We start from the raw sequence: 23888 nt of genomic DNA, 5'->3' as shown, positions 1-23888 counted from the left end.
TTCCCAAGTGTCTTTGTGTGTGTGTGTGTTGTGTGCATCCTAGGACTATGGGAGAGTGAAGTAATCTGTAAAGCTTAAAATTATAGCAAGTCAAGTGTATTTGCCAGCAGTTGAAAATCCTCCCTAAAAACAGGGTGGGACGTTACATAAAAATCATGAACAAGTCCATGAAAAATGTACAGCCCTCCTGGGTCTTAAATTTTCACCTGGAAAATTGTGTAATACCCCAACACAGAGTGAGTGTCCTTATTGAATTCTGTGGTGCCCTATCTCACCCTGACTAGCATTGTTCCTCTTCTGTGACAGCTGCGTGTGGAGGGAATCTGACCGGCCCGGCAGGTGTCATTTTGTCACCTAACTACCCACAGCCATATCCTCCCGGCAAAGAATGTGACTGGAGAATAAAAGTGAATCCAGACTTCGTCATTGCCTTGATATTCAAAAGGTACCATCTCTTGCAGAATCCCTCTTTGGTAGCATTTTAAGTGTCATTCCTATAGAATGTTAAGTGTCATACCTAAAAATTACTTTGCGCATCCCTTCAAGGAGTGCCCAGTTTAACATTGAATGAAACCCTTCGATCTTGTTCTAATAGACACTACATCAGGCTGCAAAATGACATTAATGGAAATATATTATTTTGCTGTCGAGCACTCTGCTTGATTTAGGACACACATTACATAGCAAGAATTACTTTTAAATACTATCTTGCATGCAATATGTTCCACATAAGAAGGCTTAATTTACAGAATAGTTACAAAAAGTAATAAAAAGTGATATAGATGTACTTAGTATGATTTCTCATCAATGTCTCTATTTCTCCACATGCGTAATAACGAATTCATTTCCATCATACGTCTTGTCTGACATTCCCAAAGGTAGTCCTGTTATTATCTTTGAGATATCATGACTTGATAGAATTTTGAAAATGGAAGTTCCCCCAAATGTGGTTGCCGCAAAGTCTGAATTAATAGACATTATTCTTTAAAAAATTGTCGCTAACTTACTCTTGCTAAACTCAATGATTAAGTTCCAAATATTATGATTATCTTATACATATAAACTCTATAGGACTATCATATTACTTGTATCTGGTATATGATAATTGTATTTTTTCCAAATCCCGGGATCTCCACTTTTGCATTTTGATTTTTGAACTAAGTGAAGAGGTATTTTAAAAGGTAAGTGGTTCCATGGGCTATCTATGGACCTCTTACCTCCCCAGGGTGAAGTGGTCTAATCATATTTATTTGTCACTTGGACACGTTTCCTTTTCTGATGTCTATGTCACCATTCCAGGCCTAGTTATGATTATCTCCTTTAACTATCTCCTCCTGTTGGGATCTGAATCAGTGTAATTTTAAATGCCCATGATGCTAAGTGTTAAGTAGTCTGATAAACCATCGTGTCTGGAATTTACTCAAGCTGCTATAAATTGACCTCATGATGAATACTTAGAAAGCCACTCAGCTATTACACAAAACCACTGAACATTTGCTGCTATATTTTCAGAGATCTTTGTGGGTTTTGTGAATGCTAACTTCTACCAGTGCTTTCCTGGAAACCAGGAGACACCACTGGTACCAGGAGATTAAAAGTAAATTAACAATTAAAAGCCTTTTAGAGAATACAGAGCCTTGTAAGTATGAGTTTCCTATCTTTCAATGTGTCACAGTGACTAATTATCAAGGTTCCCAAAGTCCAATCCATGTGATAAGACAGAAGACAATTTAATACAAGAAGGGTTTTTTTTTTTTTTCCCTCCTACTATTTTACACACCTCTCTGGAAAAAAGTTGAAGTAGAAAATCTCCAACCTCTCTTCCACCTTTTAGATTCTTAAGTCATTAGCTGATCCAATTTCATGGAAAAATCACACACTTCTGACTTCTAAGACATAGATAACATGTGTGTGCTCAGGTGGAAATGATTCTGAGACCTTCCAACCAGATCTACTTAGTAGCTGGAGGGGGAACCAGAAGGACTGGGAGGGGGACAAGGATGTCACCCACCCAAGCAAAGGGGGGCTGGCACTGACACGTGCTGCCCAGACGCACAGTTTCAAGAACGTGACTAAAGTCACGTGTGTGTCCATGGGGGTAGGGATGGATGGCAGTTGGCCTTACTCACAGTAAAGATAAAGTATTACTTGACCTAGAACATTAGCTCCAAAGATCATCCTCATATTTGGGATGATTGGGGAGGGATGGCTTATCAGAGGGCCCGTCCACTGTGGGGCCTATGCTACTCACACACTGGGACTCAAATTAAATTTGGTTTAAAAGCTGGGCTAGACTTTGGCCTATTGTTGGGGTTCATGGATCGTGCAGCTAGCATAGGTAGACTTAAGAAAGGATTTTACAAATGGAATCATAGTGAATTACAAATTTCATTCCAGACTTTTTCACATGGATTATGGTATATACAAAGAAAGAGAGAGAGCAGTCCGAATGTTTTCCATCTGAGCCTTGACGTATTTCCAGTGCTCAAAAATAATCTATCACAATAATTAGCTACGCCAATCATTGGGGGTGCAGCATGACCAGATTCTAATAACATTCTTGTAAAGTATTCCAAAAAAAAAAATTCTTATTCGAATTAAATTCTACTTGGTTGATACAATTCCTGTTGGTGCCTTTATCTTTGCTCACACCACTCTTTTACCCCTTTTCATTTCTGATTTCAAGGAATCTGTCAAATAAACAGACTAGGAGACCTTTTACAACTTCCTTTAATAAATATATCCAGGGACCTCCCACGGGAACCAGTGTAGCCTTGGCATAAAGTGGGATGGCATAATGCAGGGTTCGGTGCACTATGAATGTTGGGTCCTCCATGGTGCCCACCCTTTGTCGCTTCCTTCAGAACACCGTGGACAATTTCCCGAGAGAGCTTGTGTTCACTTGTCATTCCTTGAATCTCCAGAAAAACAAAGCCACTTAAACAAAGCCCATGTTGGTGATTATTAAGACTTGACTCTCCATCCCTATTATCTAAATACATTGCCAACTAAAAAGAGAGAGAACAGAAGGTGCTCAGAATGAGTCCTTGCTAAGGACACAAAGGCCCTGATTCAGAAATGGGAGAAGTGGAAGGCCGGTCAGAATGCATCACTTGAATACCTCTATCTAATTTGTTAGTTTACTCTGATCTCCTTGAGATCTTATCCATCTGCACTTTGTCTTTTATTGAGAGTATGTACATTTTTGAAGCTCCCAGACTATCTCATCAAAATGGCAGAGAAACTGAAAGCCAAATTCCACTTGAGAGCTTTGGGAGTTACAAAGATATTTAATACTAGGGAAGAAAGCGAGACAGAGAGAGGAGTGGAGACAGAAGGAGGGGGATGGGAAAGACACACTTGGATGAAGTCAGTGATGGAGAAACATGGGATGGAACAGGTGCCTACCACGTTCTGTGCCATCGCAGGCATGATTCACAGCAGCGGATTCACCCAAGCAAGTAGAAGCAATCACATTTTTTAAAGTAAGAAACAAAAACAGAAACAAAAACAAAAACTCACAAAAAAAATTTTTAAGCAAAACTTTAATAATACCAAAGATAGATAAAAATATTCACATAAAAATCAAATATCGGTGGGAATTCTTCCCTTTTGAGCCCATTTCTTTCAAACCACATTTCATTAGCCATTTCACAAGTGAGGGGAAGAGATATTGTGTCCATGTTATTAGGATTCATCTTATAGATATCTTCACAATCATACTACTTTGAACACAGTGGTCATTCTGTAAAACACTAACAGTATTTATCATTGATGGTTGTTATACGCACCACTATTCTGACATGTAAAGTATCGTTACATTTAACTTTTGGGTTGTTCTAATTTTTAACAAGTGTTGCATGGAAGCAAATGAACTCACTATGTGATCTCAGCAACTTTCTAGTCTGGAGGATGAGAGATACGTATTAGGTGCCTAACCTCATGAATTCTCTTTCCTTTAGTTTCAACATGGAGCCCAGCTATGATTTCCTACATATCTATGAAGGAGAAGATTCCAACAGACCTCTCCTTGGAAGTTTCCAGGGCTCTCAAGCCCCAGAAAGAATAGAGAGTAGTGGAAATAGTCTTTTTCTGGCATTTCGGAGTGATGCTTCTGTGGGCTTGTCTGGGTTCGCAATTGAATTTAAAGGTACTGTGATCAACTTAATTTGTGTGCCAAATAATTTGTATCAAGATTTTTCCATTGTAATCATTTATTTCTGATGTCTTGCATGTCTTCTTAATACGTAAAATGCTCGCATCTCTATCATCTGTCTGGGAAAAGACAGTTAGATCTTTCCAGTGGAGAAGAAAACCCAGAGACACATTTCTACCTTAGCTGAAAGAAGATAAAAAAAAAAAAAAAGAATAATTTTTCCCCCAAATTTATGGCCATCTAAAAATAAATTATGATTTGTGTAATGAAGGATTTGATGAGATTTAAGAATTATTTTAAGATGTGTTTTAATATCTTCTCATTCATTTCATCAGAATGACTAAGATTAAGTACATCACAATAGCTCAGTTTTATCTCCATGCTTTTCCATGTGTAATATCTAATGTCCCTTCCCCTGCCCTACCACCCATGGGCGCTGGTCTGATGAAGAGTCTAGGCCAGGCAGACATTCCTTGCATGGTCACCAGACTGGTGTCTCCCACTTCATTAGGGATCCACCATCTCTGTTACCAAACATCCAGAGAAAATAAACAGGGACAAATTCACAAACAAAAACCACCCTAAACTAAGCATTTTACTATAGGATTCATCAAAAGTAATTACATACTTTCAAATCCATTTCTTGTGTGAACAAAGCAAATGCAAGGCATATTACTAAGAATTAGAGAAAAGGACTTAATGAAATGATATTTCACATTAGTGAGTGCTTTATAAAAAAAAAACAAATATATGTATATTTAAACTTTTGAGCTACTTATTACTAGCTATTAAATTGTCAAATAAAATGCAAAACACATTTCATCTCTGTTAACTCTTCACTGGACATGTTTCTCTTTACATGGTTTTAAATAGAAAATCAACGTATTTTCCTCTAAACACTAAAACCTACAAACTTACTGATTCTTATTAAAATGTACAATAGAGAAAGTTTAAACAAGTCAGGGATCAGAGGAGCTCTTCTCCTTTGGGGATGGGATCTGTTAATGTTTACGAATACTTGAAAACAGTACTTTTGAGCATTTGCCATATCGTCAGCTAGTTTCTGTATTAAAAAGAACTCACAGAAGTGCACTTTACCATGACAACACCCATTCTATAATGAGTTTAAAAAGCACGACACTGCATCTAAATATAGACACGTTCATCTATCACAGGCCTACTTCCACACCGTGTACTCTCCAGGGCATTCTAGGGTAAATGATCAATGAATAAAGATGGGAGGAAGGACATGCATCTTTTGTTTGGGTTCTTTGGGGACCAGGCTCGCCATCTATCTGGGGGCCGGGACTCTTAATGTTTCGAGAGCTCTCCAGTAGAGGCTGTGAACAAATAAAACCAGCAGAAGACAAGGAAAGGCAGCAGGAGCTCGCTCTGCCCCAGCAAGTGCCCCTGGAGGATCAGAGAAGCAGGGCGCAGAATGTGCGCTCCAGCACAATGAGCAGTGGGAGCCGTGGGCAGTCTCGCTGAGCCGCCCTGTCTGACACCTGCCTGATTCCACCCGCTTGCCTCCAGGGCGGGAACACTCAGAGGTGTCTCCTTAAGGAGAACGGACGTGAACTACGGCGAAGCAGAGCATGTTATGAAGTCATTGAGTTAGAAAATGTGACAAACTGTAAACAGAAACAGTATCTGTGATTCATCACGAAACATCCTGAGCTGACAGCCGGATACATGGAACTGAAAGATTAGATGCAGTTCATTTGGAGAAATAGTGAAAACATTTGCCATCAGAAACCTAAATTAGTGACACCGAGCGGGTAATCGTGTAAGTGGCATTTAACCAAACAATCAACTAAAGTAAAAGAGATTTACAGAGAAACATGATTGAAGATGCTGAGAAGGCAACAGGCATGTGTGGTAGACCCCTTCCCTGTGGTTTGCTGCCTGGGTCATGGTCTGGGTGACCGGGGTCCACCGCACCTGTCCTCAGCAGGTGCTCCTCCCCCTGAGCTACAGCCTCAAGGTCACCAGTCGCTTGACGCTGTCACCCCGTCCAGGTCATTCTGCTTACTTCCCACATGGTGGGCATTTTATCCTCGCACATCGTTACAAGAAGAAGGGTGAGGACAGGGCAATAAGATATTTAGAGAGAGAGAGAGAGAGAGAGAGAGATGCCACACTCACATAGCTTTTATTACAGCATATTGTTATAATTGTCCTATTGTATTATTAGTTATTATTGTTAATCTCTTAGTGTGCCTATAAGTTAAACTGTCAGGGGCATATATAGAGAACAAAACATAGTATATGTACGGTCTGGAGCTTTCTGCAGTTTCAGCCATTCCTGGGGTCTGGGGACACATCTCCTGAATAGGGGGGCTGCTGTGTATGGAGAAAATTTCCGTGACTAGACCAGAGCTCCTATCTACTGGATGTTCAGTACGCTCTGCCGGATGGTGGTAACAACATCCAAGGGAACGACCCTTCTAGGGCCTGCAGTTTTATTTATTCATTCCTTCTTTGCTTAAAATAAATGTTTTGTGCTCTATTTGGGATTTATGCAGCTACAAAGAATTAACACAACGTCACCTACCTTTCAAAATATCCAAATCAGTTTTCAGTGAAAAGATCAGAATACTGGTCCCAACAAAATACACAGGGACGGACTCCAGTACCAGCAGAATAAAAGCCTGCAAAAAGGCTTTATATTATTTTACCTATAATAATATGTATTATAGGTTATATGTTAACATAAATTATATATTCATATAATATACATTTATTTATATATGCATATATTTACATGCTTTGGTTAGAATGCAATCTACATAAATACATATATTACAATATAATATTATAGTATACACTAATGTGATGATGTAATAATATATATAACATAATAGTATCATAAAATAATGCATATTATAATATATAACGTATTAATATATAATATATTATGTATTATAATATATAATGGTATAATATAATCTAATATTTTAGTATATATTGCATTTTAGCCAAAGTATGTAAGTAAGTAAACTAGCATAATAGATTCTTATAATTAAGAATTAAGATTAAGTCAACAATTGCCAAAGAGATCTCTTTTTGGGTGATGGTGACACATAGATCTTTATAAAAAAGTGTGGACTAAATACAGTTAAACAGGCCTCTTTTTTTTCCTGCAAAACTTCCCAAACTTTGTGCTTTTTTCCTCTTCTAAATATCATCCATTTGTAAGAGGATGTACAGTGTAAAGATTTCAAAACGTCATTACTCATCTGTCATGGCATTCCTGCAGGACCGCTCAGGATGCTCTTCCTCCAAACACGAGTCTGTAGAGGTAGGACGAAGCATCAGTAAGAAGAAAATGTAGATAGGGACCAACATTAATCCCAGCCAAAAACAATCAGTCTACCCCTCAGAATTTTCAGAGATGTTCTACATGTGTGATAGGCAGCACTGGATTTTCTACAATGAATGAACGGACATGTGTAAACTCTCATAGGGGGGAAAATTGTCAAGCCGAAAGGAGAGAGAAAAAACATGTTTATTTTATCCACTCAAGTCATCCTTGAGCATGTGTTGACATTAATGACCCCGTTCTCTCTCTCTGTCTCTCTCACACACATACACAAGCCAGATTGTATTTTTATAACTTTCAGCTAAAAAATGAAGATGAAAATCTCAGCTAACTTTTGCAGTGATCACTTGAGGATCTATGAACTTCAGGTCTTGAGCCTTCCGACATTCCCAGGAGCTTTGATGGCGGCATGAAGACTGTTGACATGCATGAGCAAAAAGCAACTCAAATGATGAAATGATGTACAATATAACTATATATAAATGTATATATATGTATATATGTATATATATATATATACACACAAACACACACACACATCTGTATATTTACATTTAGAGATATTTTGGAAGGTCTATTGAATATGAAGACATTAAAATATTAAGGTCACCAAAAGTTAACTAGAATTTACCATATAGGTACAAGTCTCAGAAAAAACTAAAAAAGACATGTTTGTCTTTTGAAAGTTCTTTAACCCCTCCAGCTCAAGCTCCAGATTCACAACATTTAAAGCAGGCTGGTGACCGTCCTCACAGAGGCGTCATGAAGAGCAGAATTGAAGCCCACAGTGCCCCCGGCTCAGTGCCTGGTACAGAACAGAGCCTGAATTCATCTGGGCACGTCCTGCAGTTAGCTTGGGATGACTGAGTGGTTATTACAGGGCAGATGAAGCCCTTGGCCTTCATCCATCAGGACTTTTCCAGCGACGGTGCACTCTTCAGTCAGGAAGCTCGGTGCGAGGCCAGGACCTGTCTTCCCAGTCTGCTGTTACCAAGATAGAAAGGCACTTAGTTTGCATGATCCAAACCAGTCTTCCTGAGAGGCCACCTCCTCTCATCACTTCCTAACCATACTGTGATTACATGTCAACAGGCTTTAAGTGCAAAGGTTGAAAATGACCTCAACTTTTCCTGAGTCAAAGTCTTTGTTCAGTACTATAATCCAGAGGGGGGAGAGGGGGAAGATGCAAAGAAAAATAATGCTGCATTTTTTAACCTAAAGGAAAGTAATTCAATAGCAATTCTTCAGTAAAATGTGGTTAAAAAAAGAAATATATTTTCATTAAATAGGATTTTTTCCTATTTTTCTATGCTATTTCATTATTAACTGATAATTGTTAATGTGATAATCATTTTTATGATGTATCATTATTAATATTAACTGATAACTAATTAATAACTTGGTCATTGGTCAATCTGTGAATACTTTTTTGAGCCTTTCTTGTACACCAGGCACCATTCTAGGCAGCAAATAAAATGAGTAAGCAACCAAAGGGACAGAAGATTAGGATTCTTGCCCTCATGGAGCTGACATTTATTTCTTCCACAGAGAAGCCACGGGAAGCTTGTTTTGACCCTGGAAATATAATGAACGGGACAAGAATTGGCACAGACTTCAAGCTTGGCTCAACTGTCACTTACCAGTGTGATTCTGGCTACAAGATCGTGGACCCCTCGTCCATCACGTGTGTGATCGGCACGGACGGAAAACCTGCCTGGAGCCAAGCCTTGCCTTCCTGCAACGGTATGCGTGGATTCTATATTTCCCTTCAATAATCCTTTTATTTTGGAATGTCCAGTCTCATTTTAAAACACTGTCACACTTCAGTGCTCTATTACTCTAACCAGTGGTTGGATCGGGGTCATATCTGGGGACCGAGAACTTCACATTCCTCCATCATTTAATGGAACTAATGTATGGGCCATTGTCATGGGCTTCCAGAAGAGGTTACATTTTTCTCTCAGTTACATAATTTGGCATTTTAATGTTCCATTTGCATATTCTAGGCACAAAGTACATAAGAGGTACTAACTGCCAGTGTTTAGGTGCACTCTGTCAATTTCTGTCTCTGTCTCTCTGTCGCTGCCTCTGTCTTTTTGTCTCTCTGTGTCTCTCCTTCTCTGTCTCTCTCTCCATATATATATTTATGTGTCATTTTCCCTCAAAGTATCAGTCGTTGTAATTCTTTTTATGGGCATTAAAAGAATAAAGCCACATATTAAAAGGTGCGACCAGCCTTCACGGACAGAGCTACACTGCAGTGAGAGCAGCCTGGTGGCAGACGCCCCTGGCTGTGCAGTGACAGGGAGGTGGACCCCGATTTCCGGGTTACTGGCTACGCTCTTTTTGTGACTCTAGTCCCTGGTTTCCTTGGAGTCTCCAGGCAAAACTCCTCCAGCTGTAAACGGATGACTTGTGTCCTGTACTCTGAGAATGACACACATTAAGAAGAAGATGGTAAAACCCCATGAGTCTTGGCAGAAAAACAAAACAAAACAAAACAAAACACCACACACACACACACAAAAACTATTTCCAAGTTATTTTGGGATGAACTTAAGGACCAATTTAGTTAGATATATTGAAGTTACCCAAAACTTTCCTCTCCCCCCCAGACAGCTCACAATGTTACTAGTACCTTCCGGCGAATTAAATGTGCTGCGGGCCCCAAGCATGATGCATGTGTCCATGACGTTTTTCATTAATGTCTGAACTTAACTGGTAAGGTTTGAGTCAGCAGCATTATACTGTCTTCTGTGGAGCATAGAAAGAAGGCCATCCTAAGATATTGACTTCAAAGTATGTGTCAGGTCCCGTGGGTTTTCCTCACTGCAAATCTACACTTCCCCCACTGCCTCTGCCTGGGGCCGGGGGTGGTTTGCCTGCCTACACTATTCCCTCCCAGAGGAAAAGCCACAGACATGGAGTCCAGTTCCAGACCAACTGTTAAGTCCATGGGCGAGGTGAAAAAGCGGCCCGGTGTCTGTGGACCTCCACGTCCCCTCTAGAGGGGACACCTTACACCATCCACGGGGTTATCCTAATGATCACATGGAAATGTAGCTATAAAAGATAGACTTAAAAATCCACATATATGGGGGCACCTGGGTGGCACAGTCGTTAAGCATCTGCCTTCGGCTCAGGGCGTGATCCCGGCATTATGGGATCGAGCCCCACATCAGGCTCCTCCCCTATGAGCCTGCTTCTTCCTCTCCCACTCCCCCTGCTTGTGTTCCCTCTCTTGCTGGCTGTATCTGTCAAATAAATAAATAAAAAATCTTAAAAAAAAATCCACATATATGTATATAATAAATGCTGTAGGAACTTAATATAAATCCCATCTTATATTAATTACATTTAAAATGCAAGTACCCTTTATAAAATATAAGTAACGCCCTATAGATAAAATAAAATGACCAGGAACCTCATAGATTTGGAAGGGACTGAGAAAGATCATTCATCCCAAATTCTTAAAAAGTAATCTAAAACTTCTGTTTCAATGTTTGCTGTTATTTTTTTACATTTGAAAGTTTGAAAATCACTTGTTATATATGTAAATTACTCTATATATGTATATATATACACACATATACAGATCTATATATATAAATGGAAATAAACTTATAATCATAATAAAAAGGTATATTATTTATTTATATTGTAATACATAAACATATAAACATATAATATGTATTATAATATATATTAAATATATGTTATATTTAAATAAATACTTTAGGAAAAAGTAAATATATTAGGTAAAATAAAAAATTGAATATATATTAAATGTAAGTGAAATATATGTGCATCATGTACATATATATGTACAAAATAATATGCATCTATAAAAAGCAAATTTATAAGGGAATTTTGTAGATTTTTAGCTCTAGGCAGTGTAACTTATTTTTGTATTTTAAATCATGATCAGAAAGATATGTTTATGAATCCATGTCTTCCATGGATCTATTTTTTCAAGATTTTATTTATTTATTAGAGGGAGAGAGAGACAGAGCATGAGCGTGAGCAAAGAGGAAGGGCTGACTCCTTGGCTGAGCGAGGAGCCCGATGTGGGACTCAAACCCAGGACCCTGCATGTAACTATTGAGCACATAATCCCAGTACCTCCAATGTATTTACACACTGAGACCCCCAGGAGATACACCACATAAATAATGCACCAACATAAACATTTAAAAAGATATAACTTTGGATAAAAATTCTAATATGTTTTCTTCTGTTCCATTGAATGCTCTGTACATCCCAGGTGTGTCCCTATCCCTCTCAGACATCTCTATAGAGGTTATATATGGGGACCAGAGTAAAACTAAGAAAATGAGTTTTAGACTTTATTTAGTAATAATGACGGAGGAATTAAATTTGAAACTTAAATACAGTTTGAACTTGTGAGGGGAATGATGCTAAATAGTTTAGCCGAAGAATAAACATAAATAAATGAAGTCACATTTGGATAATAGATATATAAGCAAATTTAAAATTAGAGACAATTTATTTTTCCGTATTTGAAGATGTGTAAACATAGTTTCTATTTACCAGACCTATAAACACAGTTTCTATTTACCAGTCCTTAAAGTGCATAAAACACGTAAATTTTTATTTATGCTATTTATTTACATTTCAATAAAACTCAAAATCCCAAATCATCAAACCAGAAATTATCTCCCGCACTGTTTATTTTGGACCTGTCCCGGAGAAAAGCACATTTAGTGCATGAATCAGTATCTGTCGATCATTCAGACGACCCACTAAATCAGGGGATTTCTGCTACATTTTAACATTTCGATAGCTCATATGTTAGGGAATGCAGTCAGTGCCTTTCAGACTAGTTTGTTTTAAATGTAGGATATGATTTTTTTTTCTTGGTGATTCATCTGTTGTCTCCAGTTTTTCTTCACTGAAATTTACTATAAAGTCAGAACTGAAACGGAACCACGCGATGTCCCCTTTCATGGGGCTGGACGTTTGCTGTGTTGTTTTCCGTTTAAATTCAACTCAATTGTATTTTGTTGCCTTTACATAGGAGACATATATTCCAGCTAACCAGGTGGATGAGTATGTTTCTTGTGACCATCTTCAATGATGGCGTTGCAACTCTGTATTCATTTAGGAAATGATCTGTTTAAGACATTGATTACCCAAGAGTAAGCACCACGTATCTATTTTTCTTTTCTCACATTAACATAAAATAATTTCTATCATGGAAAAGCCCACGCCCATCTATTTCTTACATCAACACACTCATACAGACAGAATAATTATTCAGAATGAAATGAAAATTCTCTACATATTTTTATCAATTTCACAAATGTTTGATTGTGTTTGAAACACACAGTTTGGGTGCTTATCTTTAGTGTCTGAGGAAGAGCATGTAGGCATAACACAATTTATCAAGGCAACAGTGGACCTAAAATGTCAGGTTTGTTTCCTTTCATTTTTTTTTAAGGTTTTCTGTTATCATAAAATAATACTTTTTCATTCTATCCTTGAACAAAATAAATCTTTAGAGTTATTCTTTCACAAATTCATCAGATGGTGTCCTTGATAAAACAGAAGTCTATCTGATAATTTGGGCATCCAAATGTTACCCCAGTGATGATTTACTTGTATTTTTTATTTATACTTGTGGCTTAAAATTCGAACTGGATGAGTTTTTTAGATGATAAAAAAAAGGATGTTTGCACAATTATCTGCTTGAATTTTATATGGCTGAGAGATGATAAATTTCTATTCTTTATTGGTACCTACTTAAATTTTGAACTTCAAGCTTCTAAGAAAAAAAAAACAGTCATGGGATAATCTGATTACGCTTATATGGATGAGGTTGAAAAAAATATTAAGTGATGTATTTAAATTAGTAGAATGAGTCACCCAACATTCCATGTAAAACCTGCAGCTTAGGAGTTTAACTCATATCCAGAAGTTAAAATTTTTCTATTTAGAATTATAAAAATGTCAATGGAAATGCACTGAAATGTTAATATTATTCTGCATTAAGGCATCAACATGAAGACCACACTTAGTATAGTTAGATAAAATCTCTAGGAGCTGATCCCAAATAGATCAAAGGTATTGGATGATTAAGCTATTTTCCTTTGACGTTTAGAATAAGAAGTAAGTTTCACACGCCACTGTAAGTTACGGCTTCAAAGTCTCGCAAATCATGAATGAGGTGCTTTGAAGTTCGGGTCAATATATTCCAAGGAGCTTGGCTAATTTTGGAGAATGCCTATCAATTAGTACTTCACAGTGTGCTGATTAACATTCAAAAGATTCAATATATTATCTTTGATTTCTGCCTTCTTTTAGTGCTTGAAAACTCTATCAAGAAGAATAAGTTGTAGAAATACAGACTTTCCCAAACGCTGAACATGAGTCTGACTTCAGGTCCATGACGGTGTATCTGGGATGAGGAGCAGTGGTCAGGCGGCAGGTGCCCGAGGTGCAGGACCTAAACCATTCAGTGCCCCTGTTCCTGGCTTGCTCCGCAGACTGGGGCTTCTTCTTAAGTGAAATAGGAGGGGCAGAAGTATGGACAGTTTAATTAAAACACTGGAAATCATGAGACTGGGATTCAATTGAATGTCTGTTTTTAAGATGCTTACAGAGAGTATTTTGAACTTCTGTGCTGCAGTGTTTTCTCAGCGAAAACAATGCACGATTGAATAAAATAATCAGAAGGAAAATAAAGACACACACACACCCTGAGCTCTTCATGTAGCACCCCATCCTTGTATCTGTCCTGACTTCCTAGTTAGGAATTCTTTTTTAACCCAAACTTACTGGAAAAGACGCCGGCACATTAGTAATTCTAATGTGTTATTAGAATTATTGTTATTCTTTAACCAAATCTATAAGATGAAAAGTTAAAGCAACAACCAAACACTAAAAGCAAACATTATTTTTTTCCTAAGTACCATAGTAACATAAAAATCAGTAGAAAACTGAAATTATCCTTGTAGGTCTTAAATTAATCGGATGACCGGTACCAACCAGAAAATTCTGGTGAGATGCAGTAATTCAAGAATTTGTCTGTGTTGAACTGGTTAGTTTGTTACAGCTGTTGTCATGATGATTTCAGCCTGTCTGAGAGGTGCCCTAAAATCATAGGCCTGTGATGGGCATTAAGGAGGGCGCATATTGCATGGAGCACTGGGTGTTATATGCAAGTAATGAATCATGGAACATTACATCAAAAACTAAGGATGTAGTGTATGGTGACTAACATAACATAACAAAAATTATTAAAAAAATAATAATAAAAATAAAATCATCTTAGGTTTTCCTCCTAGCTGAGTTCTCTTTATTCAAACCTGGAAACTCTCTTTTTCTTTTTCCTTCACTTGGGATAGCAATGTTAAGTAGTTTCTCACATTGCTACTTTGTTCTATTTCTGAACGATCGCGGAGCGGCTCAGTTGCTCAGAGCCTTTCAACCTCAGCGGACCCTCCCTCGCCGGGAAGGCACTGCCCATGACCTTTGCTTAATTCCACCTGCAGCTCCCTGCGGAGGCCAGTACACGGGATCTGAAGGAGTCGTGTTGTCACCCAACTACCCTCATAATTACACAGCCGGTCAGATATGCCTCTACTCCATCACAGTACCCAAGGAGTTTGGTAAGTTGGCTTTTCAGGGTTGTATTCATCATTCAGGGTCATATTTGTTTCATCATTGATCTTACTGTCATTTTATAAACAAATATTTCAGCTCTTGATATAATAATATATAAGAAGATGAGTTGTATTAAAGCAGCAGGTTTTCTAAAGGTATAGACTATCCCCTACAATTCTTTCATCAACGTGATATAAAGTGTTTAAATGTTCTTCTAAGATGGTGATCCAGCATAATCAGAGACAATGTGTGGCTTTGCTCCTACTTTTGTTAGAAAGCATGTTTTTCCCCAAGGGAGGATCGCCAAGTAAGGTGAGCTAGGGGAACACTGTATAAAAATTTGTGCGTAATTTTGTGATCATATTATGACGGAAATCACTGGATCACTGAATTCTTTTTTGAGAGATTAGAGACGCAAAAGCAGGCCGAGCCCCCATCTGACTCCTCAACATCTAACTTGCAAATTTCCCTCCTAAACTTTGCGTCCGATCTGAGCCAGCTTTCCAAATGGTTTCATTTCTAGAAGGGCCTTCCTGGGCGGGGGTGGGGGGGTTCTGCCCTTGGTTTACCCAAAGCTGGATTCCCACACCTCCAATCTCATTCTTGACTACGGATATGTCTTATGATTTGAGTTATTTTCTGGAGTAAACCAGATAGAAACATTTATAGCTTTATTGCCCAGATTCCTTTTCTTTTTTTTTCAATAGTAAAATTTAAAACCTTACATAGTCAAAGTGTTTTTGTTCATTACATTCAAAATAGCAGCCACCTACTCATAGACAGACATAAAGCAAAATTATAAAAATTCTCAGGTTAGAATCTGTTTGAGGGAAAACATTTTAAAAAGTACATTTGTGTGACAAGAAAGTTAATTGCTAGGTAAGAAAGTGGCATGTGGGAGACAAATGGTTTCTGTGAATTTCTATTATTTGTGATTCACAGGTCTCTAAAATCTAATGAAAACGTCTGCCCAGCTCTGACTTCGGCCTTAGATAGTTTAGATCTTGGCCCCTTCGTGAACTGTGCGACGTAACTCGCTTGGTATCTGAAGCCACACCATTTAGCATCTACCCGGGGCCAGTTCTCAAGAGTAATGGGGTTTTGGGGGTGGGTCTTTCTTGTAGGATCTTGCTCTGTTAGGAAGAGATGGTAATCTGAACATCAGCAATGACGGATGTGTTCCTGGAGACCGGGGCAGAGAGACCAGCTTCCCAACAGGCAAAGGGCAGATTCACCTACTCTGAGAATGAACGGCACCTGTTACTCTCATTTAAAAATTGAGAGGGATTCTGAGTATTTACTTTGTTATAATAAACAGGCAAGAAAACTTAGAATAGCTCCTAATTCTCACTCTTTATGCTGAACCAATTCCTCTAAACTAATGTCACTTATTTGGTCCCAGTTAATTCATTTTTTCCACCTAAGTGCTCCACAGCATTCTCCAGTTACTTTCCCATGAATATTCCTTTTATGCTTGTTCATGGACACATGACAGAGTATATTTATCACAATGGAATAGAGCAGCCATATTCTATGATTTTGGTTCATTTCAAAATGTATCAAATTGTCACAACACAGTTTGTGATTTTTCAGCAGAAAAAAACTGTCACACCTCTATCCTAAATATTGATCATCGTTTCCCAATCTGAAATGTGTAATGATATACATTTATCACTTCTATCCAGGCAGAAAATTTTAATTTAAAATTAAAAGATATACAGAATATTTAATGAAAATTTATACTGTCTTTTCTTGTACTTTCTTCTCTTCTTTACTCTTTCCTGGGAAATTAATTAATTCAATAATTAATTCAACAATTGTCTTAAGGGCCAAGATGAATAAAACATAGTCTGTGCCCATGAAATACCTACATTTAAATCCCATATCAGCGCATGGGGTGAGCCTCGCAAGGTAGGAAAGGGCACAAGTGTGGTGAACACAGCTCCAAATGGGAAGGACATTTGAGGCTGGTCTTCAGACACTCCAGTCCTCTCCCTATTTTCATCCAAAACCATCACCAATGTATCCTTTCTAAAACAAAACTCTGATCATGGGAACACCATGATAGACATCTTTCACTCATTTGCCCACGAGGAAACCCCACATGTTTAGATGTGACCTTCCAGGCCCTGAAGTCTCAGGCTGCCGTGGCCTTTGATCCCCAATTCCCTCTTCTTCCCCTTCCTCACTGAGTGCCTGCCAAACTGGACCAATGGCCACATTAGTCACCTGCAGAATCATGCTCTAATGTTCACAGGCTGAAAGAAATACCTTGCATTTCATTCCTACACACAGAGGGTTTCAATTCTCCCGCTTAAGGACTAGTGACTCTGCTGTCTCCCCCAGTGGACATGGACACCCCCACAGCTAGAAACAGCTGCCCCGTGGCTCACATTCTACGACCCTTTATCATTCCCATCATGGTCACGTCTAGCTGTGGCGTCCACAGCAGTGAGCACTGGTGGCTCTTTGGGGAGGAACCCATCAAGGGCCTGAACTCAGCCCAGGCAGCTCACCAAAGAAAACTCATGTCTGCTGACATGAAAACCCTGAATCTCTACCCATTGTGGGGAGCACTGCACATGGTGGGTGGCAGATCTGGGGCCATGTTTCTATCCTGGTCTTCAGATTCTATCATAAAGTGATGCTTCCTAAAACTTTCTTAAAATAAATAAATTATGAATTAATTAATTAATTAATTAAATCAAAGCGTCTTGAAATTGTGTGCATATAATTCACTTTTATACGATTGAAAAGACCCAAGCGTCCTGCCTCCAACATGATGAAGATTTATTTTGGGGGCCGGGGGGCTGTGAACGAAGGCATTGTGGGAGTCAGAACCATGTTGAAATCATAAAGTTCTCTTCCTCTTTCTAATTCTTTGTTTTAGAACACTTCACGCACAGGGAAAGTCCTCCTTGCTCCCATGCTTCCTTTAATTATTTCTCATTAGGAAACTATAAAGGAAATGTAAAATCTTAAAATATATGTATATAGGTGTGCATATCTTCTATTACATGTATACTTCATGTTAGGCGTTGTGTACATATATGTATATACGTAATACACGTACTAATAGAGCAAATGGCACATGTAGAATACAGACACACACACGAGCAGTTACGGTTCGATCCCGTCCGTTTTGCCAACACTCCCATTAATTCGCTCATTAGAATTCTGACTTGTATAACTGATACGCCCACATCGATTTCTCGTTAAGGATGATTTAGAATGTCTAGCTTAAGCCTTAGGCATAAATAAGAATTAGTTGGTCCTGGCTTATGTGTTAAATCGCAAGTGTTTCTAAATAGTGTAAAGGCCCTTTTGTCAATTTGAGTACAAAATAATTTATGAAGTTTGGAGTAGTGAAAGGCATAGCTGTGATCTACTTGGAAGACGTGTGTTCTTGCTACTGATATCGCCTGTGAGATAAACAAAGTTGTGCAGTGGAGTAACAATATACAATTTCTATAATATGTTTCTGACTTGTGTATAAATTGCAATAAGTTCTTATGAATTTGGCCTTATAAGAATCCTATGCAGAGAATTTTAAATTCTTTGTCAAATCGGCATGTTTTTAGCTTTATTTTTTTGGCTTTGTTTTTAAAACCAACCAACAGGTATCTTGATCCCTGTACCCATAAAATGTCATTAACTCTCTTAGACAGATGGAGCAGCTTTGTGGCTGTTCTTCTATTATCCTAATGTAGTACTGAAAAAAAGTAATGTGCAAACGATATAAGGAATGGTATTTGTATTCCTTTTATTAAGTATGAAGTCATCAAGAGGCGAAATAAAATTATTTAAGCAACTAAAAACTCTTAGAAACCAGAGAAAACCAGTTAAAGATTTTCTACAGGATTCTTAGGATTATGATCTTTGGAGAAATCAATAGTTAGCACAACCGCAATCTCTGTGTCTTTATTTTTGATAAAGCACACCGTGCCAACCCACCCCCTTTAATTTGCAGTGGTGTTTGGACAGTTTGCCTATTTCCAGACGGCACTGAACGATTTGGCAGAATTATTTGATGGAACACACCCACAAGCCAGACTTCTCAGCTCACTCTCTGGGTCACATTCAGGTAAACACTCAATGAGTTTTGTCTTGAATTTTATTTAGACAGCCAGAATGATTAAATTTGAACTTGTCATTTTTTTTCTTCTTAATGAAAGAGAAATGCAATCGTCTTTGAATTTGCTCACTTGTTTAATAAAACCTTGTTTTTGATGGAAAATTTCAACCGTATTTTTATCCCACATATAAAACCACTGACCTTTATCATTTTACTTATTAAGGTTGCAGAAAATATAATATCCATCTCAATAACAAAGGCAAATATCAGAGAAAGAAGGGGTAATAAACTATCTTGTGTGTTCTATTTTCTCTTCTATGTCTCATGATCTTCCTGGAGATAAACAGTATCAATATTGTGGTCTAAATCATTGCAAGCCTTTAAATACGTCCCTGTAGAGACTCGTCACACTCATACATGTATATGGGTACACATGTGTACACACAAGCATGCATGAGTGGGTACGTATGTATGCATGGAAACATGTGGGGCTTCATAAAACATGCGATGTTACTTCACAGCTCAGTCTTTTTGCCATACTCTTATAAAAAAAGCTCAAGTGGACTCTTCCCCTCAAAAAATATGAATATACACCAAAAGTAATTTGATTTAGTGCTGAATAGTACTCAATTGATCAATGCAGCCTAATTTATTTAGCCCCTTATGGATTTGAACCTTGTACAAACTGCGAGGTTGGTACCACTTTCGTGTTTTCATCCTTTACCAAAGTACAGTCAAGGCACGTAGCTGTGTCACGGACTCTTGCCAACCAAGGTTAGGGTGTGATTATTTCCAGTTTTTCCCTGTTATTAACCAAGGGTCTTAAGACCTATGTCTTGTTATTTTCTGCCAGTGTCCAATGATGTAATGTCTAGAAACACATCAGAAGATACAGATTTAAAATATTGATACATATGGACGAATTCACCTCCGAAATGCTAATGCCATTCATATGCCCCTTAGCAACACTTGAGAGAGACCATTCCTCTGGTGTAGGTGTACTTTAAAAGGTGGAAATATAAAGAAAGGGGGGTAATCAGAAGGGGGAATGAAGCATGAGAAACTATGGACTCTGAGAAACAAACTGAGGGCTTCAGAGGGGAGGGGATAGGGGACAGGGATAGACTGGTGATGGGTAGTAAGGAGGGCACGTATTGCATGGTGCACTGGGTGTTATACGCAACTAATGAATCATCTAACTTTACATCAGAAACCAGGGATGTACTGTATGGTGACTAACATAACATAATAAAAATAAATAAATAATAAATAAAAGGTGGAAATATATTTTCATATTTTTTTATATTTTCTGAATGCTTTAGTATTTTTTAAATAAGTGTTGAATTCAGATTTCCTTAATTTTCTCATTTTAATTTTCTTACTTTAAATAAATTCCCAGCAAATTATTATCAAATATCATTTATTCTGAGTCAATGATGAATCTGGCTCTTCTATTTCCCATATTGTCAGCTAACAGACCTATAATCAGTGTCTGCTTCAGAAGAAAGCCTAAATGAGATGATCATTAAAGTAACATTTTAACCGAACAAATAGACAAGAATAGTTTTAAAGTTTTGATAGATACGATGTGTCTGGGTGCTAAACCCAAAGGGAAATTTTATAAAAGTCCAACAATTGAAAGTGAAATTTTAAGTTAATAATTATTTTCCAAACTATTGTCCACCACGCTGCAGTGTTTTCTATGGATCCCATGTATTGTCTCTGATTTTTTCCTTAGGTGAAACATTGCCTTTGGCGACATCAAATCAGATTCTCCTCCGATTCAGCGCCAAGAGTGGAGCGTCTGCCCGGGGCTTTCACTTTGTTTACCAAGGTAAAGGTCACTCTGCACGCTAAGATCTCTCCCAGCGCTGCTCACACAGCTATGTTCAGTTAAAGCACTAACAATACCTGAGTTGTGTGTGTGTTTTTTCTTAATATGTAGGACATTGAAGTTATTCATGTATTTATACTAAAACAGTTTAACAAGAATATCACAATTTTTCTTTCTGACACTTAAATATGATACTTCTACTGAAAAGACTCAAAAACAGCTCATTTACCGGGCATTATAGGAAAACACATACCGATCCAATCCACTTTGTATAGCACTTCACATCTCGCAAAAGGATTTCACATACATTACAATATTTTATGTAATTAGGCAAAGTGTTTCATAATAGTTTAGATTTTAGTAACTGCTTTAATGAAATACCTTTAAAACACATTATACCATTCCAGATGTTCCTGTAAAAACTATTTGAAAAGGCAACTTAAAAAAAATCACACAAAACCCCAAATACCATCCATGTACCCATCCCTCTAACTACCTATTTTATTTTGTTTGTGTTCTATTAACTTTTGACACTTCAAAACACTTATATTTATTTTTGAAATTGGAGTGTATTCAAAATGTTTATGATTGCAGAAAGATTCTTCAAAAATGAGGATTTTCCCCCTATTTCTAGTTTACCTTTATTTTGCAAATTTCATTACATGAACTTGAAAAAACCACATGCAAACTGTTTATACACTTCCTGAAGCGCAAAGTGGGTCTTTGGATAGAACTTGGAATCGCTGTGTAGCTTGAGATGTGGCAGAGCTCACCATCTGCAGAGATAAACTGTGTGCTCCAAAATAAGAAGAAATACTTAGTTTTTCTAGGTCTCCGTTGTCCTTAAGGCTAGAGAGATTACTCACGGTTCTTAAATATTTTCTTCAGAAGTGCAAGAGGATCACTTACTAGAAATGGTTTCTGGCCTTTAATAGAGAATTCTCCAGAAAAAGTGCTTAACAGCATCATCATGTTTATTAAAAAAAAATTTTGGAAAATAACAATGTGTCATTTCATTCGTAACTCATTTCTAATACTCTCACACTGCAAACACCAAGCCCTCAAAATATTTTTTATAACCTCTACAAATTATAAAATAATTATTTTATAAATTATAGAATAGTTTGCTACAAAACCTCTTTGGTGTCCAGCAATAAGATGACTTAAAAAAGAATGAGAAAGGAGCAGGAAGGAATCTGACAGGCAAACAGCAGGAAAAGTATCTCTAATCCAGTCTAAGTAGTAATTGCTTGAATGATGTTGGTACTCAATTAAAATCAGTTTCATTGTTCTAAATTATATCTTTTCTTAAAATATAAACAATTAAAACAATTTTTAATGGATTTTATTTAATGGATTTTATTTTTAATGGACAGTGACCTACGTAGGCAACTTATCTCTTACTCATTCCTAATTTTCTTTAAATAATTGTATATTTTTATGCAGAAGCAAATTTACAAACCCAAATAAGTTGGGGTGACATAAAGATACTGGACCACTTGGATTAAGTACCTCTTTTACCCTGGAGAAATTCAAGTTACTGACATTGTCTGTCTTGATAAGGGGTGTTCTTTGATTCTTGATAAGGATTAGAAAATCAATCAGATCATCAAATAAAATATCTTGGTCATAAAAAATGACCCTCATAAGGCTATGTCTATTCTATTTAGAAAGTTATCATCAAAAGTCATGATTTTAAAAGCTATGTTTCTTGGCTTAAAGTAACATATTACCATTACAGTGAATTAAGACAGAAAAGTAGAAAGAAAAAATCATTTATAGGAGGAATATATTTCCCTTGTCTTTGAGGATATATAATGACTCTAATAACATCCTCAATATTTTATAAAGCATACCTCCTTTTCTTGCTTTGTTCTTACAGTGAGTTTATGCAAAAATTTATGTCTTTTTATCAAAGCTAAATCCTTTGGTAGTAAAGAACGAGAATCATGAATGCAATTTATAAATCACTCAAGAGCACCTGGGGAAGTGTTCAATACATACAGAAAGTTAAATTGAACATTGCCTTCTGAAAGATGGTAGTTATATGGAAGTCAAGAAATTATTTGCAACCTATTGTATAAAAACTTCCTAAAAAGTTATTTTGTATACCACATATGGCTTCATTCTTTCATAAGTTATTAAAGCTTAGCATTGCACAGGGACTTTCTGACACCCATGATTATAGGCTGTCTAACCCTGTTAGCAGACAGTTGTGTTACACAGAGCTGTTAGAAACATCTATGCCTAACAAGGCAGCAGAATCAGGGTGTGGGAAGCCAGGATCACTGTCTCTTGCCCTCCACACTGGTCTGGTTAATAAGGAGACATTAATAATGAGGATGTTTCTGTCTTTCTGATCTTGTGGAGAAATGGACGTAGAGAGGCTTTCTGTTTTTTTGTTTGTTTGTTTGTTTGTTTGTTTTTTACACAAAGTGTCCTAATTAACTCATGGCCTTGGCTGCTTTTTATTTAGAGGTAGAAGGGCATATTTGAAAGAGAGTGAGTTAAGACCCACAAGCACCCCAAAGAAGGCTGGTGGGGGGGAACCCTTCCTAATACAAAGCTTCAACTAGCTCTTCCACATTGGTTTATCAATGATACTCAGCACCTGTGAAGAGCTTTGTTCGGCTCCTTGATGCTATTGAACTAAAGGCTCAAGGATATTATCCACTCAGGGTTGAAGCCACCGACTTCGCAGGTCACCAGTCGCATAAGGAGAGTGTGCAGTGGACGGAGACTGAGAGGAGATCATGTGGCTCAGGTGTCGGTCCTCCTCGGACAACCTTGCATCCATCTGCCTTCAATTCGACAGACACACACCTCAGCGGTGTGGCCGGCAAATAGGATTTAGAAGCAAAAATGCTGTGAAAAC

At 37.6% G+C, this 23888-nt stretch overlaps 1 protein-coding gene across 1 annotated transcript in view; it reads left to right on the top strand.

Moving 5' to 3' along the window:
- Positions 1-23888, top strand: part of CSMD1 (CUB and Sushi multiple domains 1) — a 1986149-nt gene that overhangs the window by 1713272 nt on the left and 248989 nt on the right. Inside the window, exons 29-34 of the mRNA XM_034647758.1 lie at positions 307-445; positions 3963-4150; positions 9027-9221; positions 14993-15109; positions 19075-19188; positions 20918-21013. Of these exons, the coding sequence (XP_034503649.1) occupies positions 307-445; positions 3963-4150; positions 9027-9221; positions 14993-15109; positions 19075-19188; positions 20918-21013 (849 nt within the window). The remainder of the gene's footprint in view (positions 1-306; positions 446-3962; positions 4151-9026; positions 9222-14992; positions 15110-19074; positions 19189-20917; positions 21014-23888) is intronic.

Source organism: Ailuropoda melanoleuca, chromosome 18 (genome assembly GCF_002007445.2).
Source record: "Ailuropoda melanoleuca isolate Jingjing chromosome 18, ASM200744v2, whole genome shotgun sequence".
Lineage (NCBI taxonomy): Eukaryota > Metazoa > Chordata > Mammalia > Carnivora > Ursidae > Ailuropoda > Ailuropoda melanoleuca.
The sequence above is the reverse complement of the archived record's forward strand: the minus strand, read 5'-3'. Positions and strand labels throughout refer to the sequence as shown.